Here is a 16,718-nt window from a genome sequence, read left to right as displayed (position 1 = left end):
AGAGCAGTAAAGATGATGAAGGCACTGGCTCTGTTTCCATGCAGAAAAATGAAATGAAACAAAAAAATTTTAGAAGGCTGAGTACTGACTCTGTGAGTGTGGGGGGAAGCAGGTGATTCTTGCTTTGAGTAAGAGAGAGGCCAGTGAATGGGGACATGGTGGGAAGAAGGAGCCAGAAACGGAGGGGGCAGTTTGGGAGTGAATGGGCCCACATCTACACAATGACTTGTACTCACATGCCCACAGCAGCTTTATTTCTAATAGCGCCTAAAGGAACCAACCCCAATGTCCATGCACACGTGAAAACATGAGCAAATTTTGCCATTCCTGTGCAGCAGAATACTGCTCAGAAATAAAAAGGAGTCACTATTTATTTATACATGCAACAACATGGATGAATCTCAAAATAACACTAAGTGAGAGAACCCAGGCCAGAACCAGTGGATACTGAATAATTCAATTTGTCTGGAACTCCATAAAATGCAAACTGATATGTTTATAGTGGCAGAAAACAGATTAGTGGTTGCCTGGGGGCAGAGGTGGAAGAAGGAAAGATTTCCCTGGGGTATAAGGAAAGTTTTGAAGGTGATGGATATGTTCACTACCTTCACTGTGATGATCATTTCACCTGTGGACACGTGTATCAAAACTTATCAAACTGTACACTTTACATGTACCTCAACTGTATTTGTATCAGTGTTTTGTACTTATATATACACACCAACTGTACCTCAATAAAGTCATAATAGCAACAATAACAACAATAATAACAAACAGCCTAAGTGCTGAGGAGAATAGACTTACAGGATGGCTTCCTGAAAAAGAAGATGAGATTGTGCTACTTGGATCTGAGGAGTTGAGCCCCCAACTTAAACTATGAGAACATATCAAGTAAGTGTTGCCTCAAAAGTCTCTCCTAGGTTCTAGTAGTGGGAAAAGCGAGATGGGACGAAAAATCACTGCAGTGGAGGGCTAGATTTGCTGTTCAGGTGCAAAATCTTATTAACACCCAAAGGTGTATGGGTAGAATGTTGAAATCTTATTTGCTCAATACCTGATTATTTTAGATTTTGTCTCATTTCCCCTTAGGACCACTAGGATCTTACTCTGCCCAATCTTCCCCTCTCAAACTGAATTAAGTGCGGCTGTACCAGGGAAAACAGCAGAGGAGAGAGGGGGGCATTGGAGAGAAGACCTCTGACTCTATTGCACCCTTTCCTGAAGTTGGGGATGGGCTGTAAGTGGGGGCAGGTCAAAGGAAACACACCTCAAACCCAGCCTGATGACAGTGCTAAGCTCCGCCTTTCTTAGTGCTTAGGATTCTTCAAAAAGGATGAGACTGAACAATCCTGAAGTTAAGAGAAAAGACTATCTCTCAGATACTAAGAGGTAAGGGTCAAGGGTCCTGAGGATTTGGTTCTTTCTTTCATTGCAGAATTGAAACCTGTCCTTTGATGGCCAAGTTCCCCTGACTGCTCTCCTCTTCCACCCCATTCCTCTCTGTCCCTCTCCACAAACCCAAAGTCCTAGACAATGTCCCCAGGTAATAATCAATTGCTCAACATTCTCTGGGTCCCTTCCCAAACCTCAGCTTTTATGATGATGAGCGCTTTTATCCGCACTACCCTGTGCCCTTGGTTTTAGATTTCCCTCACAGGAGCCAGAGTTAAAATGAACACTTTCCTTTTTCTTTATACTATAGGACTATAAAATGGGGCAATTAGTGAGTCTTGGCCTATTTCAACCATGAGAAGAAACTTGAATCTCAGTTGTCAGAACCTAAAGAAACTCTGGTGACAGGACTAGTAATAATTAGCTGGCAGGCTTGGCAGAATTTCTCGGTCTGCATCAGAATCACCTGGCATGCTTGTAATCAAGGCCAGTTCCAGGAACCCAATTCCAGACCTCAGGTATTAGACACTCTGGGAATGGGGCCTGGGAATCTGACTCTAATGCTCTGTAACAATGTAGGAGGCCCTTTGTTTTAAAGGAACAGAGTGAGTATCTTTGCTCCTTCTTTTGTATTTTATTCTTGTCGTGTTTTGTTTCTCGGGAGTCTGTGATGAGAAATTCTTAAGAATGTGTAACAGGCATAGACTTGTGTGTCTGGGCCAGTATGGGGAGGGTAGGTGGGGCTGGCAAGAGGTGTGCCAGCACAGTATTGTCCCATCAGGACATGGCAATTTTGCCAGGAGGCTCACAGGGATGTGCTCTTTGCTAGAGAAGGTGGCTTGGTTTCCCCCTGTTCCAGGCTGAGGAGTCTGGTGTCCTGTGAAAGAGCAGAGATCAACAGTGCTGGTGCTTGAGGGCTAGAATGGAAGAGGAAGAATTGGGCTGATGCCAGGGGACTGCTGGAATTCCCCTGGCTCAAGGAGAGGTGTGGGTTGGTAACCAGTGAGACTCTTAGAGAGACGAGAAGGTGTGGAGGCAGATTAGATCTCCATTTCATTCAGGGCCTGATATCCATACTAGATAGAAGAGATAACTCCATTGTTCTTGATTTGGGGGTCAGAAGTTGGGAGAGGAGCCAAGGCTTGGAATTCCAGAACTATTAGATTCCAAATCTATTGTACATCTGACCAATGGAAGGGGTGTCTGACCAAGTCACAGAAGACTCCTATCCAGGTTGGAGGCCGTGCTTCCCTTCAGGAATCTATCCATCCATCCTCCCTGGCTCACACACGAAACAAGCCAATCAGGCTGACTTCTACTTGCCCTGACAAATTCAACTTTTTCACCTTTCCTAAGCCCCTGGATGGGTTTGAGAGCTTCATGCTTGCCCATATTATATAACCTAACGCCACATTAAAATTTTCGGCTTACATGTCTGTCTCCCCAGCCAACAGTCTGCATTGTTGTTGTGGCCAGCTCAAGGCCTCTCACACGATAGACAAATGCTCACGAGTCCATGAGTATTGCTCTGTATACGATTGTGGACCCTCAAGGGACGGGGACCAGAGGAACCTAGCACCTAAGGCCTCCCACGCAATGGGGACAGACTTAGGCTAGATGGAACCTTAGACAGCAGGCCAGCCTCCTGCCCACTCTGCCCTGTGTCACAAAGCTGCCAAGGATCCCAACTCCAGCTGGCAAGTGATGAGATTTCTTCCTGGAAGGATTCTTGGCTTGAGAACTAGCCCATGCCTCTTCTAGTCTTCTTCAGTACCCTCAGGTTTCTGGGGACCTAGAAGACAGGAGGGGGAGACCAAGGCAATCCCACCTTTGTTACTGTTTCCCAGTGCCCTCTGCCTACCCCTTAATTCCCCCAAGTGCATATGGCAGGGATTCCCTAGAATACAGTTTGCCAAGCCCAGATAGAGATGGGGGGGGCGGGGGTGGTCAGGGCTGGTTGAACATTTGTGGCCAGAATGGTACTGCCTCTGGCCACAATTACGCCACCTACACATCTGGCCTTTTGTAACTTTAATTAATCAAGATAAGCTTACAGCCCACCAGATTGAGGAATGAGCCCAGTATCAAAAAGAGGAGATCCACATTCAATTTTCTAAGAATTCACTCCAGTGTCACACATTGGGCACATCTCTGGTTAGAATATCCTTGTCCCCGTAAAAGTCCCTCAAACCCCTCGATAGAGGGTTTGGCTAACTACAAAGGCCTCCCCCTAGCCCAGGAAACACACCCAACCACAGCTATTTTATTTTCCTTTTAATTTTTCTGAAGGATATACACCACATATCCCATGGGCAATAAAGCGCATTCAATGTGTTTATAAGCCAAACAGTCACTTTGTTTAAGCAAACACATGTACAAAGTAAAATAAAACCACAAAATAATGAACTGCATGTTCATAACATACAAAAATTGCCGCCTACTCAGTAGGTAACTACAACATTCCAACTCCTGAATTATATTTATAAATTTACATTTTCAGTTTAAAAAAATAGACTTTTGAGAGTTCGGATTTTTAGATTTTGTTTTCTTACATTCTGGAGAACTGGAGCTCAAGCTCAGCCCCCTTCCTTATTTTGCTCCCAAAGCCTCCCCCCGAATCACCACTCCCTGCCCCCCTTAAGGCTAGAGGTGAGCACATCCCTCACAATTGCACATGTCAAGCCGTGTCAGCAAGGCGCATCACACAAAAGGCACCAAGACGTGAAACTTTTTAAACCAAAAGGACAAAAAAAAAAAAAAAAAAACTACTTTCAAAAAAAGGAGAAAAACCAAACCGTATTTTGCCACATGTGAGTACAGTCGGGCAGTATTTACAAAACGGTTAACAGAACAACACTCTGACACATGCTCCGATTAATACCAAGAACTGCTGTTTCAAAAAAAAGCTTCAAACTGAATCGTCACAGCATCATCACAAAACAAAGGATCACCATTGGTTTGCTTGGCTTTTCTTTGTTTTTTTCCCAAAAGTGAGATTCTAATTCCAAATAATACAATAGAGTATGCAAATTACCTTCACATCAAGAGTACCCCAAGAAAAACAAAATCCATGGCACAGACACTGTACAAGAGTACAGGGCTGGGTTCTGAGGGACCCAAACCCCATTTTTGCCAACTTGATTTTCTAGCATTGAAGGGAGCAAGGGGTCAGGCATACGATGGAGATGATACTGAAATGATATATCCAAAATCCATGCAAATCAAGTTCTTTGGATAGATGTGAAGAACTTGGACATGGCTGTTTCAGGCAGCTGAAGTCAAAGGGAATAGGGACTGGGGAGGAAAGGGAAGTGGACAGAAAGAATTGTTGGCCAACAGACCTTCCACAGTGACCCTGGGGTCAAGTAGAGAGGGAGGACTTGGCTCTGAGAACCTCCATCTGACCTAAGAGGAACCCCTCCCCCCTCCTATGGCCATCTCCTCCTCCTGTCCTTTAAGTCTCTTGTGTTTCATTTTCTCCCTTTTCCTTTCCCTTTAGCAAATTTCAATTGTCCTGGGAGAAAAGGTGGTTGTCATGTCCGAAAGCCCAGTGGAGGCGCTGAAGGAGTTGGTGACAGCTGAGGAGGGGAAGCTGCTGACCTGGGTCGGGAAAGCAGGAGGGACGGAGGAGTATGTGGTGGCCACCGAGGGGGACGGGAAACCATTGTGGACAGGGGATGGGTAGGTCGAGGAGCCAGGAGAGGAGTAGGAGGTGGGCACGGGCGATGGGTATGAGGTGGTAGCTGGGGATGGATAAGAGGTAGTAACTGGGGATGGGTAGGAGGTAGCCACCGGGGACGGGTACGAAGGGAGAGAGGAGGTGGCAGCAGAGGCTGCGCTTTTGTCTGCTTTTTTGTCCTTCTGCCGCAAGTGGATCTTGGTATGCCTCTTGCGTTCATCGCTCCTGGCAAACTTTCTCCCACAGATGTCACAGGCGAAGGGCTTCTCCCCTGTGTGGGTGCGGATGTGGGTGGTGAGGTGGTCACTGCGGCTGAAGTTGCGCATGCAGATGCGGCACTGGAAGGGCTTCTGGCCGGTGTGGATGCGAATATGGCGGGTGAGCTCATCTGAGCGAGAGAAGCGCCGGTCACAGGACTCCACAGGGCAGGCGTAGGGACGTTCATGGGGGGGCGTCTTGCTGGGCCGGTTGGGGTACTTGCGCATGCGGCTGGGTTTGATGAGCTGAGACTGGTAGGTGCTGTTGAGGGCCTTCAGGTCCTGGGAGCCCGACTGTGTGGCAAAGGCCTTGATGGTAGAGAGAGGAGTGAGCGAAGGCTGCTGGGTACGGCTCTCCAGGCCCTGGAAGGGCTTCTGATCTGGTGTGCCCAGGCCCAGGTCCCCCTGCTGTTGTGGAAACAGATAGTCGGGGATCATGGGAACCTGGAAGCCCCCCTTGGCACCAGGGTAGGCAGGAGGTGGGTACTGAAGGGCAGGGCCTGCTGAGCCTGGAAAGGCCTGGCCTTGTGTCTCAGGGAAGATGTCAGTGTTAGGTGTGGGGAAGGTGGGTGCCGCAGAGTAGATGGGGCTGCTGTCGTTGGACTGCACTGCGCAGCTCAGCGGTGGGCTCTGGGAGGCTGAGGAGGAGGCCGCGGGAGATGATGCTGAAGATGAGGTGGCCGGTGGGTTGGTCATGCTCACGAGGCCACTGACCAGGCTGAAGAGGGGCTCAGGCCACAAGGTGTTCCCACTGTTGGGTGCAGGCTCCAGAGAGAAGCGGCCTGTGTAGGTGATGGGGGGCAGCCGGGTGGTTTGGCTGGGGTAACTCGTCTCCACTAGAACCTTCTCGTTATTCAGAGAGATGTCAGGAAAGGACTCTGGCAGGAGAAAGAGAGGGAAGAGGCCTGGTTACTGGAGAGCAATCACCGGAAGACGCGGAAGACCCACGCTGCCAGACAAGAGGTCGGGCCAGCTACCATTGACTCTTGAGCTGGTTAATAATTGATAACAGCAGATTGAAATGTTCCTGGACCCGGTCCAGACGCAGAACCCATTTCAACAACCGCTGACGCAAATACGGAGAATCCCCCTCCACTGCAGCTCCCAGCGCTCCGCAGCGGCGGCTGCGCGGGCGAGGGATTCCCGCCAGTACCCCCGCAACGGCCGCGGCTAGTGCGCGCCCCCCACCCCGGGCTGCCGGGACATCCCGGGCCAAGGATCCCGGCCTTTCCTCGGGGATAGCTGCAGGCTAGGCAAGCCTTTCTGGAGGGGGAGGGGGCGCAGCCCTGTACATCAAAACAAGCTCTCCCTCCTCCATCCACCCACGCAGCCCCACAGCTCTCCATCCAAAACAAAAGCTGGCTCCTCTGCGCACCGTTAAGGACAGGGTGGGGGTGGGGAGAATGTCTTCAGGCGGTCCTCTAAAACAGGACCCTGGGGATATAAGGAATGGAAGGGAAACCCCACTTGCATCCCTGCGGCGAAGGGGGCGCTGCAAAGGCCGTGGGGAAGAACCGGACGCCAGAATGTCGGCGAATGGGCTAGCCCTCGGCGTAGGCCACAGCTTACCTGCGGTCAGGTGCTCGTAGGGCTGCTCGCTTGCCTCCCCCTGAGGGTTGAAGGCGCTGCTGCTGTTGCTGTTGCTGCTGCTGCTGCCACCCCCTCCACCTCCACCGCCCCCGCTGCTGCTGCTGCTGCTACCGCTGCTGCCCTCCGGGGCCCCGGCGGCACCAAGGAACTGGGGAGCCCCATTGCTCAGCAGCATCATCTCCTCCAGCTTAGGGTAGTTGTCCATGGTGGGCGAATGAGGAAAGGAGCCAAAGGGATCGGAGATCTGCAGCGGGGACATCAGCTGCATCTCGGCCTTGGCTGCCGCCATCCCGGACCGGCGGGCTGGAGAGCTGGTGTTGGGGCGGGTGGGCGCAGCCGGGGACCGAAGCTGCGGGGGACACCTCACGGGGGCTTGGCCAGGTCACATGCGGGGCGCGGGGCACACTGTGGAGAGCGCAGGCGGGGTCCGCAGGCTCGCCCTCGCCGCCGGCCGGTGTAGACGCGGCGCTGCTACCGAGGCTGGGGTAGGGGCCGGTCCTGCGGCGGCGGAAGCTGGCGGCGGCGGCGGCTGGCGGCGGCGGCTCCCCAAGTTCTGCGCGCTGGGATCTCTCGCGACTCCCCGGATCCGCCTCTATTTGAAGGGTCTGAAACGGCATGGACCCGCCTCCGTCGTGACGTACATGGCCATATATGGGAGGCAGGAAGCCCTAATATGGCAAGACCGGCCTGGAGGACCCGGAGTGACGTGAAGCCCCCTCTCCAAGAACTGTAGGCACTGCCATCCCGCAACCTGGGCCCCACGCCTGCTCCCGCACCCTAGGTGCCCAGGCTTCGAGGAAATTTAGTGCTCAAGCCGCAGCCGAGGACTCCCGGACCGAAGCTGTTCAGTAGTTCCCGGCGTTGCCCCCGCCTCTTCCCTCCGCCTTCTTCCCTCCTCCCGGAGCCGGAAGCAGCCAGGCCTTATCGGGGCGCTCCAAATAAGGCGCTGCCCAAATAAGGTTTGTTCCGGCGGGGGATCCTTCCTGCTCCTTATATGGCGTTTCCGGGTCTCTGCTTACTGCTCCCTGGCTCTCTCCCTCCTCCCTGGTTCCAAGCCGGGAGCCCAACGCGCGCGCTACAGCTGGGGACGCCCAGGCGGGGAGGGCTCCGGGCGCACCGCGGTTCCCCGGCGGGGACTGGGCTGGGAAAGCCCGGGCCCTGGGCGGGGGCGAGGGCGAGGAGGACTAGAGTTCTGCCACCGTCATCCAGGGCTCGCCCGCCCACCTCTGGGACCGTGGGAGCCGGGCGGGAGCGAAGGGGAGGAGTGGCTGGGCTGGCCAGGGCAGAGGCCGCCCAGGAGAGGCGGGGCCCTGACCCCTGGCCTCGACCAATGGCATGGTGCCTTTCCAGGTGTCGCGGTGGAAACTGAGGCTTAGAAAATAATAGCCAGATGGTTCCTGTGCAGAGCGATGGGCCACCTGCTTCTCCTCCATCTGCCAATGGAGTGGGGTTGTTGGGGCCTCGGGATCCCTCTCCGCCATCAGAACCGAAAGGCAATTCTCTGGTTCCCTCTGGGGAAGAGCCCACGCTTGGGTGGCTGGACAAGGGAAGCTGATTGTCTCTGGAGAAACCTGAGTCCTGTTCCCACTAGGAGCTAGTGGTCCTTGGGATGGTGGGAGACTGACCCACCTTTAACCAGAACAGGTGATCGGGGGCCAGAAGTGTGGGAATCCGAAAAGGAGGCTTCCTTACGGACTGTCTGGGGACCCCCGGCTGGCGAGAAGAGAGATCTGCTTAGCGAGCTGGTGCTGCCCTCTGGAGGTCCCCTCTCCAGCTCGGTTCCCCCGGCCCCTGGCCGAGTAGGCTCTTCGCCGCCTTCTTGCTCCCCCTCCGAGCTCCTGTGCTGGGCGCTGCGCCAGGCGGGGGGAGCCTTAGACGCAGTGAGCACTAACTGAGCAGGCGCCGCAGCCTGGGCTCCCCCTGCAGTCCCTGGGGAGCCGCCCCAGCCGAGGCTCGCAACTCCCGGGCGGGGTAACACTCCCCTCCTCCAGCCAGGCCAAGGGCGAGGGTGGGAGGAGGGGGCGGTTAGGCTGGCAAGGTTCCAGCAGGTCTCCTGGGAGCTAGACGCAAACGGGGAAGCCCTCCCCGTTGCGTCCCCGCTCCCCCACTCAAGTGCGCACCCAAAACAGAACGGGGATTCCTGTTGGGGAAGGCTTCTGCTCTAGCTCTGAATCCAGGGGAGGTGGTGTTTTTCTGAATTTAAAAAGAAAGCAGAAAGTGTGTGTGTGGAAGGAGGGTGCTGACGACATTGGGAGGGAAGGGGTGGGGCGGGTTAGGGTCTCCCTGAACCCAAACAGCTTCAGGAAGTCGGGGTTGAGGGTGTAAAATGGGGGAGGAGGATGTAACTATCTTCGGCTTCATCCCTCTGTATTCTACACACACACAAATCGGCTTAGGGAATCCAGCAATGAACCAGGGCACCCTTATCTCTGTTCTCTAAATCTGAGCTCCCCAACCCAAACGCTAGGACCTGGTGGGGGCCCACTCCAAGGTACCGAGTTGTCCATTAGAAGCAAAAGCCTCCTGCAGGGCAGAATGGCCAGGCCAGTCAGAGTCAGATGTGTTAGGTCTGAATGCCCGTTTTGCTACTCCCTGGTGGGGTATCTTGGCCAGGCTTTTCTTATCTCTCTTCAGCTGTAAAACAGATCTAATGTTAATGATGGAAGGATTGTTATAAAGACTGAAAACTTACATGGACTTCCATGTGTGAAGTTCCAAAGCACAGTGCCTGCCTTGCAGTTGACATTCAGTAAACAGTGGCTTTTGCTGTTTTCTGGGGCTTTTGACCCACTGGGGTTGCCCACAGTTCACCCACCCATCCTCAGCCCCCAAGTAAACCCCAGTGACCATTTTCTGAAAAGTTGTACAGAGAAGGAGAAACATTCCAATCCTAACACAGGGGCCATTGTCCTGAAGAGCCCATCTTAATCCTCCTTGCTGCAGTAGAACATTATTTCATAGAGCGGAATTTTTTTCAACCTTGACTGTGCACAAATGGAGCTCTGAAAAAGAAAGGTTTTACCCTAGGCTAACCGAATCACAATCTTCCTGAGCTCATGAGAGCCAGAACTGAGCAGAGACTTCCTAGGATCCTTTTTCTGTCTCTGGGGAGCTACCCAGGCTCTGAGAGTACATATTCCTCCCCCAGCCAGGGCAAACTGGTTCCCCTATGATTCTAATGTGGAAGTTGACCCACAGGATCTTCAGGTCCTCACTGAAGCTGTGCACTCAAAATCCTAATAATCTACATCTTTCGCTTTGTGTGTCCAACCGTTCTTTTCCTAAGTGCTCCCAGTCAGCTATTTCCTTTGGAGAACCACCCCCAATCCATATGGTTGAGGGAAGAAAACCCCATCCTAGATCTAGGTGAGGACATGTCACCCCTACCTGGTCATCCATCTAGGATGCTTTCTTCCAGCCGTCCAGGAGCATTCTATCTCCCTAGGCATAGCCACTGCATCAGGATGGGCACATGACCCAAACCAGGCTAATGAGAGACTCTTCTAGGACTTTTTCTGGAACTCTGAACAATAGGAATTCTCTTTCCCAGATGGTACTAAACCAGTGGAATGTAAGCCTGGAAGCCATCTTGCCATCTGACCTGGAGAGCTTACCTGAGAATGAAGCCCATGCAGAAGAAATTAAAAAACAGATCCACACCCAGAGAGTAAATCTCTGGATAGAGTCGGGGCCTTTGAGTTACACAGGTTAATAAATTTCTTTTTTAAATAAAGCTTATTTCAGTTTCTATTACAACCCAGCAGGTTCTGATTAAAACACCCATTATCCACAACAACAGTAAACTTTTTTGAGGACTTTCTGTGGATAAAGGCCTGAGGCATAGGCTCCTGCTGCTGAGAAGCTTACAGTTGGGTAGAAGGGAACCTGGACTCCAAGTTACAAGAGAATTAAGATTAGGCAGCAGCCCTGAGTCTGGGACTCTCAGACCTTGTCCATTGGATGACTGATGCCAAAAGCTCTAGAAAAGGTGAGAGGCCCTCAGAGGGTCTGCAGGTCTGAGCCGATGTCAGTGCTCAGACTTTCCTTGCAAACCATAGAAGAGGAAGAGGCAGAGGTGAGAGCAGAACTGGGCTGGTCCATGGCAGCTGACGCTAGGAGAAAGTCAATGGGAACCATCATGTCTGACCCAGGGCTGAGCAGGCTGTAACTCTCAGAGGAAAACAAGCCCCTTTTTCCATCGCCACTTCCTCCTCCCCACCCCAGGCTACGTCAGCACCCACATGTGCTGCTCGGATAGTGGTTTGCCACCACTGTGACCAGCCCAGGGCTCAGGAAGTGACTCTCGCTTTGGTTCTGCCTGGGGTGCCTGTCACACTTTCCGATGGTTGATCAGCTCTGCCGGAAACATGGAGGGCCTGGCCTTCAATGGGTCTGGGGGCAGCTCTGCTCCCACCCCAGGGAGGGTCTTTGGGCACTGAGAGAAGAATCTGAAGAGGCCAGGTATGGAGTGGCACAGAAGATGCACTGAGGCGGGGCGGGAGCAGGGGGACGGGGGAGAAGTGGAGGCATGGTGGAAGAGGGGAAATGAAAGAGAATCACCCCAGAGTGCTCCGGTGGGAAACCATCCTATTTCCTCCAATTTCAGATGGGAAAACTGGGTGCCAGAGGAGATCCTGAGCCCTAGGACAGGTGGAGAAGGACAAATTCTGAGACAGGCCCACACAGAGTGATGCTGAGGCCTGAGGAAGTGGAGGGTGCCCTGGGCCCTGAAGAGGTGCCTGGCTGCACCCTCCAGATGGGATCCAGGGCTACAGCGAGGAGTCCATGTAGGATTTGGTCCAGGTTGGGGATCTGCCTGTGAGAATCAGGGTCTGGGCTGTTGTCCTTAGAGTCTGCACGAGGGGTCATGTGCCGGACAGAGTTAGGTAAGGCCTGAAGTGGAAGTCACGGGACTGGCACAGAGGGACCATTAAGGGAAGAGGGAGTGGGTCAAGGTAGGTGAACATTTCGGCATACTGGGTCCTCTCTGCCCTGCAGAATCAGGAAGAGACTGCTGTCCCTGGACATCAGTCCCTTTGCCCTGCGCTGAGTGGTCCCTCTCCCAGGCCTGGGGTCAGCGGGATCCTGGGCTCAGAGGACAATCCATCCTTCCTTGCTCCCCCCACCCCCAGCTGAGTGTGCAGCAAAGCTGGCTGCAGAAATCTCTGGAAGCTCGTTGGGCAGGCAGAGGGAGGGGAGTGTTACATAAGAACCCACTGATGTGCAGGAAGTCTAGAGCAGCCTTTAGATTAGAAAGGCAGCGTTCCCATCCAGCCCAGAAAGGCAGGAATAGCAACGGCAGTTATTTCTGGCCCCTCACCACCGCCCAGCGCCAGGGCTGCTCAGCTTCGTGGTGGGTGAGCTTGGACTCTGCAGACCTGTGGGGAGGGCAGAGGGAGGGCAGGTAGCCCCTGGGTTTACCCCGCTCTAGCACTGGCCTCACCGTCCCCTCCCCCTAAACACTGGGATGCTGAAATCAGTGGTGATGCTTGTTTCCTCTGATTTTCCTCAATCTCTAGATGCATTTCCTATCCCCACCCCCACCCCCCAGACACATTTACAATGTGACAGGATTCATACTAAACACTTGACAGGTATTTGTCCTTACAATGCCTTATGAAGTAGGTTCCATTCTCACTCCTGTTTCATTGATGAGGAAACAGGTTCAGAGAGGGCAGGCAACTTGCTCAAGGTCAGAGAGCCCAGCAATGGCAGAGCCAGGATTCCAATCCAGACAGTCTGGCTTCAGATCTGTCTGCCTGAACCCCAGTTCATCCTAAGAACTGTTTTCTGGGGCCCCAGAATGAATCAGACAAAGCTTTCATCCTACCGGCACTCTTGAGTCAGATCGAATAGCAGGGGCAGACATGAACACGTCGTTTCAATTCATTCATTCGGCAATTACCTATCACACATCTGTTCCACTCTGGGCATTAAAGATATAAGGAGCAGTAAGGTAGGTTCTCCCTTTTTTGCAGGTCATAGCTCAGTAGGGGAGACCAACAAGTAAACAAGCAATTTCCACAGTGTGCGGTGTGCTATCCTGGGGGAAGCACAGTGACTGGGGAGCCCCTAATCCAGCTCCCACCCACTGAAGTGGTTCTCAGGCAGTCAAAGAGCCAACGCACCATTTTAAAATAATTCCAGGAGGCTGGGTAGGGGAGGACTGGTAGTGAGACCAGCCAGGAAACTGTGTAGTCATCCAGGAGAGAGGGTAAGGTCTACATGCCTCAGGGTCAGCTATCAGAGACTCTTCAGGGACCTCCCAGTCAGAGAGCAAGAAAAACTGACCCCCAGATTTACAGACAGGCCTCTCAGCCCAAGGTACATCTGTTCCCCGTGGTACTGTGGCAATGGGAAAGTCAGAGAGGTTGGATGGAAGAGTCTTCTCTTTTTCCTCCTCTAATCATCCCCCTAACTGGTCTACCCTTATGGAAACACTGCTTTTTACTTATTTATTTATTTAGCTGTGCTGGGTCTTCATTGTGGCACGCAAACTCTCAGTGGGATCTAGTTCCCTGACTGGGAATCCAACCTGGGCCCCTTGCGTTGAGAACATGGAGTCTTAGCTACCGGACCACCAGGGAAGACCCAGGGAACCTGTTTTAGGGCAAAGTCAAAATGAGTGCCTAAAGAGGAAGCTGGCACCCAGAAGCAGGGAGAAGCACTTGCATCCAAATTATCACACTGACGAGTAGCGATGAGAGGAAGGACAGTTAGCCCCGGTGCCCAGGAACATCCACAGAGGGGTCTTCACTTCACTCTGGGCAGAGACCACACTTCTACTCTATCAGCAAAGGGAGGGACTCTTCGGAACGGAAAGGATTTGTTTTCCCTCTGGTCAAGCTACAGAGAGAGCTATTGTGGCAGGATGACGATGTCTTTAGGCTGACATTGGACTCATTGTTTTTTTTCAAAAATATATTACAGTAAAATATACATAACATAAAATATCCCATTTTAGCCATTGTAAGTGTCCTATTCAGTGGCATTCAGTTATATGTGCAGTGCTGTGCAACCGTCACCAGTATACATAGGCAGAACTTTTTTATCATCCCAAACAGGAACTCTGTACCCATGAAACACTGGGGATAGGGAAACGTAAATTCTCTATCCTGTTGCCTCCTCTTTGGCCCCTGGTAATCCCTATTAGAGTTTCTCTATATATAAATTTGCCTAGTCTAGGTACCTCCTGTAAGGGAAGATATTTGTCCGTAATATTTGTCCCGCTGTGCCTGGCTTAGCATAATGTTTTCAGGGTTCATCCATGTTGTAACATGTATCAGAATTTCATTTCTTTCTAAGGCTTAGTAAGTATGTATATACCACTTTTTGTTTATCCTCTCATCTCTTGATGGACATTTGGGTTGTTCCTACTTTTTCGACTATTGTGAATAATGCTGCTATGAATATTAATGAGCAACTATCTGTTTATGGATTCTGTTTTTATTCATCAGGCCTCTCAGCAGTTACCAAATAGATTAAAGTTAGATTTAAGAAGGACTTTCTGGTTTCCTACTACCAGCGACCTAAGCAGCAGCATCTCCTCCTATGGATAGTTCCGATAACCTGAATCTCTTCCACCCCCTCTAATCCATCCCTAGGCTGAGGTAGTGCCCAGAATGGCTGCACCATCGCAGGAAAGAGGCTTCACAGGGGTCACTCTGGAGTCATACCTCTGGATGACTTATTTTTAGTAGCTGGGTGGGGGTTTCACTGTCTTCTCTTGGGTTCTGGGTACGTTTGCCACCACTACCCACCCCAGACCCAATGTTCTCCTTTCCCTGGCAACATCCAGACTGTCTCCCTTTTTCTCTCCCAGGCTAAATTGGGAGTGTGAAGCTGCTCTTCTTCCCAATTTAGCTTTTGAATTAAAGTGAGAAGTGAATGTGGCTGGAAAGCTGGCTCCCATCTGTGTGTGAGAGAGAGAAAGGCAAAGCAAGCGAGCATGAGCACATGCCGGGGGCCAGGGCGAGTGTAGGTGGCCCGGGCAGCTGCTTAGTGCAGACACCCATCCTCAGGTGCCGGCAAACAGCTCCGCAAAGAGATGCTGAAGGTAGAAGGCTGGTGTTTTTTTGGGAGAGGAAGAATGCTGCAGAGATGTCATTTGTACATTCCAGAAAAATGTGCTGAATTATTAGAGTGTTCCAGGCCCTGTACTAGATGCTGGGGAAACAGTGGTGAACCAGGTAGGCCCATCGCCTATGCCTGGGCTTTCAGTCTAGTGGGGACACATGGGCACTGATGAAACAGGGTGATATGTGCTGTCAGGGAAGAGAACACGAAGAGAAGGCCACGGGGCCCTGGACCAGGTGCAGTGTCACATCTAAGCTGAGACTTGAAGAACATGCAAGACATTACCAAGTGAAGGAGGAGACAAAGAGCACGTGAGCAGAGGGCACTGCGTGTTCAACAATTTGGGTGGGCCTGGTTTCCCCTAAGGAGGGTGCTGGCCCCCCGGGAAGCCCACCAGGTGGGCTCAAGAGGGCTAAGAGCTTCCATTTCCTCCTCTTCTTCCAGGGAGAAGAAAGCCAGAAGAGAATGCCAGGGCCAGAAGTCTGGGAGCACATGAGTCCCTTCTGCTCAGGCTCTAAAATAGTTGAAGCAGGGGGAGGAGGGAAGCCCCAGGTCTCCTTCTGAGTTGCCACTTAGAAAGCTGGACCCGGCAGGTCCAAGATGGACATGGAACAGAGGAAATGGGATCTCACTTGCATCAGAGGAGACAAAGGAATCAAGAAGGGTCGCTGCTTGGTTTAGCTTACCCCATCCTCCCCCTGGAGGCTGTCTGAGTTGTCTCTGGGGAACCCGTCCTCTTCTCACCTAATGGCAATGAATCATGATCTGGTGGAGATGGGGACAGGTCGAAATCTTGGCAAAGAAAAGAGGAATAAAGGAGCTCTATGGGGGCCATGCATTTCTCTGTCAACTCTCAAGTTCCCCAATGACAGGCACGGCTAAGGGATGCTGGTGTAAAACTTGCCATTAATATTTCAGGCAGCATTATTTATTGATTACTCATCTGGCTGGGACAAAAGAAGAGGGTAATTCATTAGGTGTGCAGGGCTGGTGGGGTCAGTTTGGGAAAGAGGTCAGGCAAAGGTAAGTCATTCAGGAATCAGCCCTGGCTGCTGGAAAAAATACCCTGGGGTTCCAGGGTCTGAAGATTAGGGTCTTTGTCTCCTTTTTCAGCTCTACAGTACCCATGATGAAAATAAGAGAAGGAGCAGGGGACGGGGAAACCTAGGGGCAGCCCTGGGACTACCATTGTGGCCATAAGGGAGTCAGCTCCAGGGAACCCTGCATCTAGGTAAGCGTCCCTCTTGCTCGCCTAAATTGTCCCTCTCTTAATAATATTTTAGAAGCCCAAGTTGGGTTCTTTGGGCTGTATGACCCTCCTAGGGTCAGCATGGCAATTTCCTTGCTCCCAGGAGGTACCTCATCCTTCCCCAAAGGGAGTACTGCTTGCTGGGTCTGACTATCTCCTCTGCACACAAACTGGGGTTGGAAAGTGATTGAGAATTTATATCTGCCTATCCACCCACAAGGATGCTCTCTTCATGAACCTCCAACTCCAGGGACTGCGGTGTAAAGTATTCTGCTCAGCGGACCTTAAAATCCCACTGACTGCTGAAGGAGACTTTCCCCCCCGCAAGGGCCGGGGAATCCCACACTGGGGTGAGCTGCGCCACCTAGTGGGCTTTTTCCTCCTTGCAGGCATCCTTCTCACCCATCACTGCCTCCAGCCTAGATTTGCTGACAAGCTGTCAGGCAGAACCCAAATGGCTCTAAGACTTAAGGTG

At 52.0% G+C, this 16,718-nt stretch overlaps 1 protein-coding gene and 1 long non-coding RNA gene across 3 annotated transcripts; one reads left to right on the top strand and one right to left on the bottom strand.

Annotated features, from left to right (window-relative positions):
• Nucleotides 1-3,651: 3,651 nt before the first annotated feature.
• Nucleotides 3,652-7,489, bottom strand: EGR1 (early growth response 1). The gene is made up of 2 exons (XM_086411839.1): nucleotides 6,898-7,489; nucleotides 3,652-6,206 (listed from the first exon to the last, which is right to left on the bottom strand). Exons 1-2 carry the CDS (start codon nucleotides 7,205-7,207, stop codon nucleotides 4,888-4,890), a joined length of 1,629 nt encoding a protein of 542 aa, XP_086267965.1. The 5' UTR covers nucleotides 7,208-7,489; the 3' UTR covers nucleotides 3,652-4,887.
• Nucleotides 7,490-11,247: 3,758 nt separating this feature from the next.
• Nucleotides 11,248-15,832, top strand: LOC147369443 (uncharacterized). 2 transcript variants are annotated; one of them, XR_015167466.1, is made up of 3 exons: nucleotides 11,248-11,379; nucleotides 15,190-15,305; nucleotides 15,439-15,577. It is a non-coding gene; the product is annotated as an uncharacterized LOC147369443 (long non-coding RNA). The 2 variants fall into 2 exon arrangements; XR_015167467.1 differs by lacking the exon at nucleotides 11,248-11,379 and having other exon boundaries at nucleotides 15,083-15,305; nucleotides 15,439-15,832.
• The last annotated feature ends 886 nt before the right edge of the window (nucleotides 15,833-16,718 follow it).

The sequence above is a fragment of the Bos grunniens genome, chromosome 7, assembly GCF_055505025.1.
Source record: "Bos grunniens cultivar Pamir isolate PY7600 chromosome 7, Bosgru_T2T1.0, whole genome shotgun sequence".
NCBI classification, from domain to species: domain Eukaryota; kingdom Metazoa; phylum Chordata; class Mammalia; order Artiodactyla; family Bovidae; genus Bos; species Bos grunniens.
This window is presented reverse-complemented; position numbering and strand designations above follow the sequence as displayed.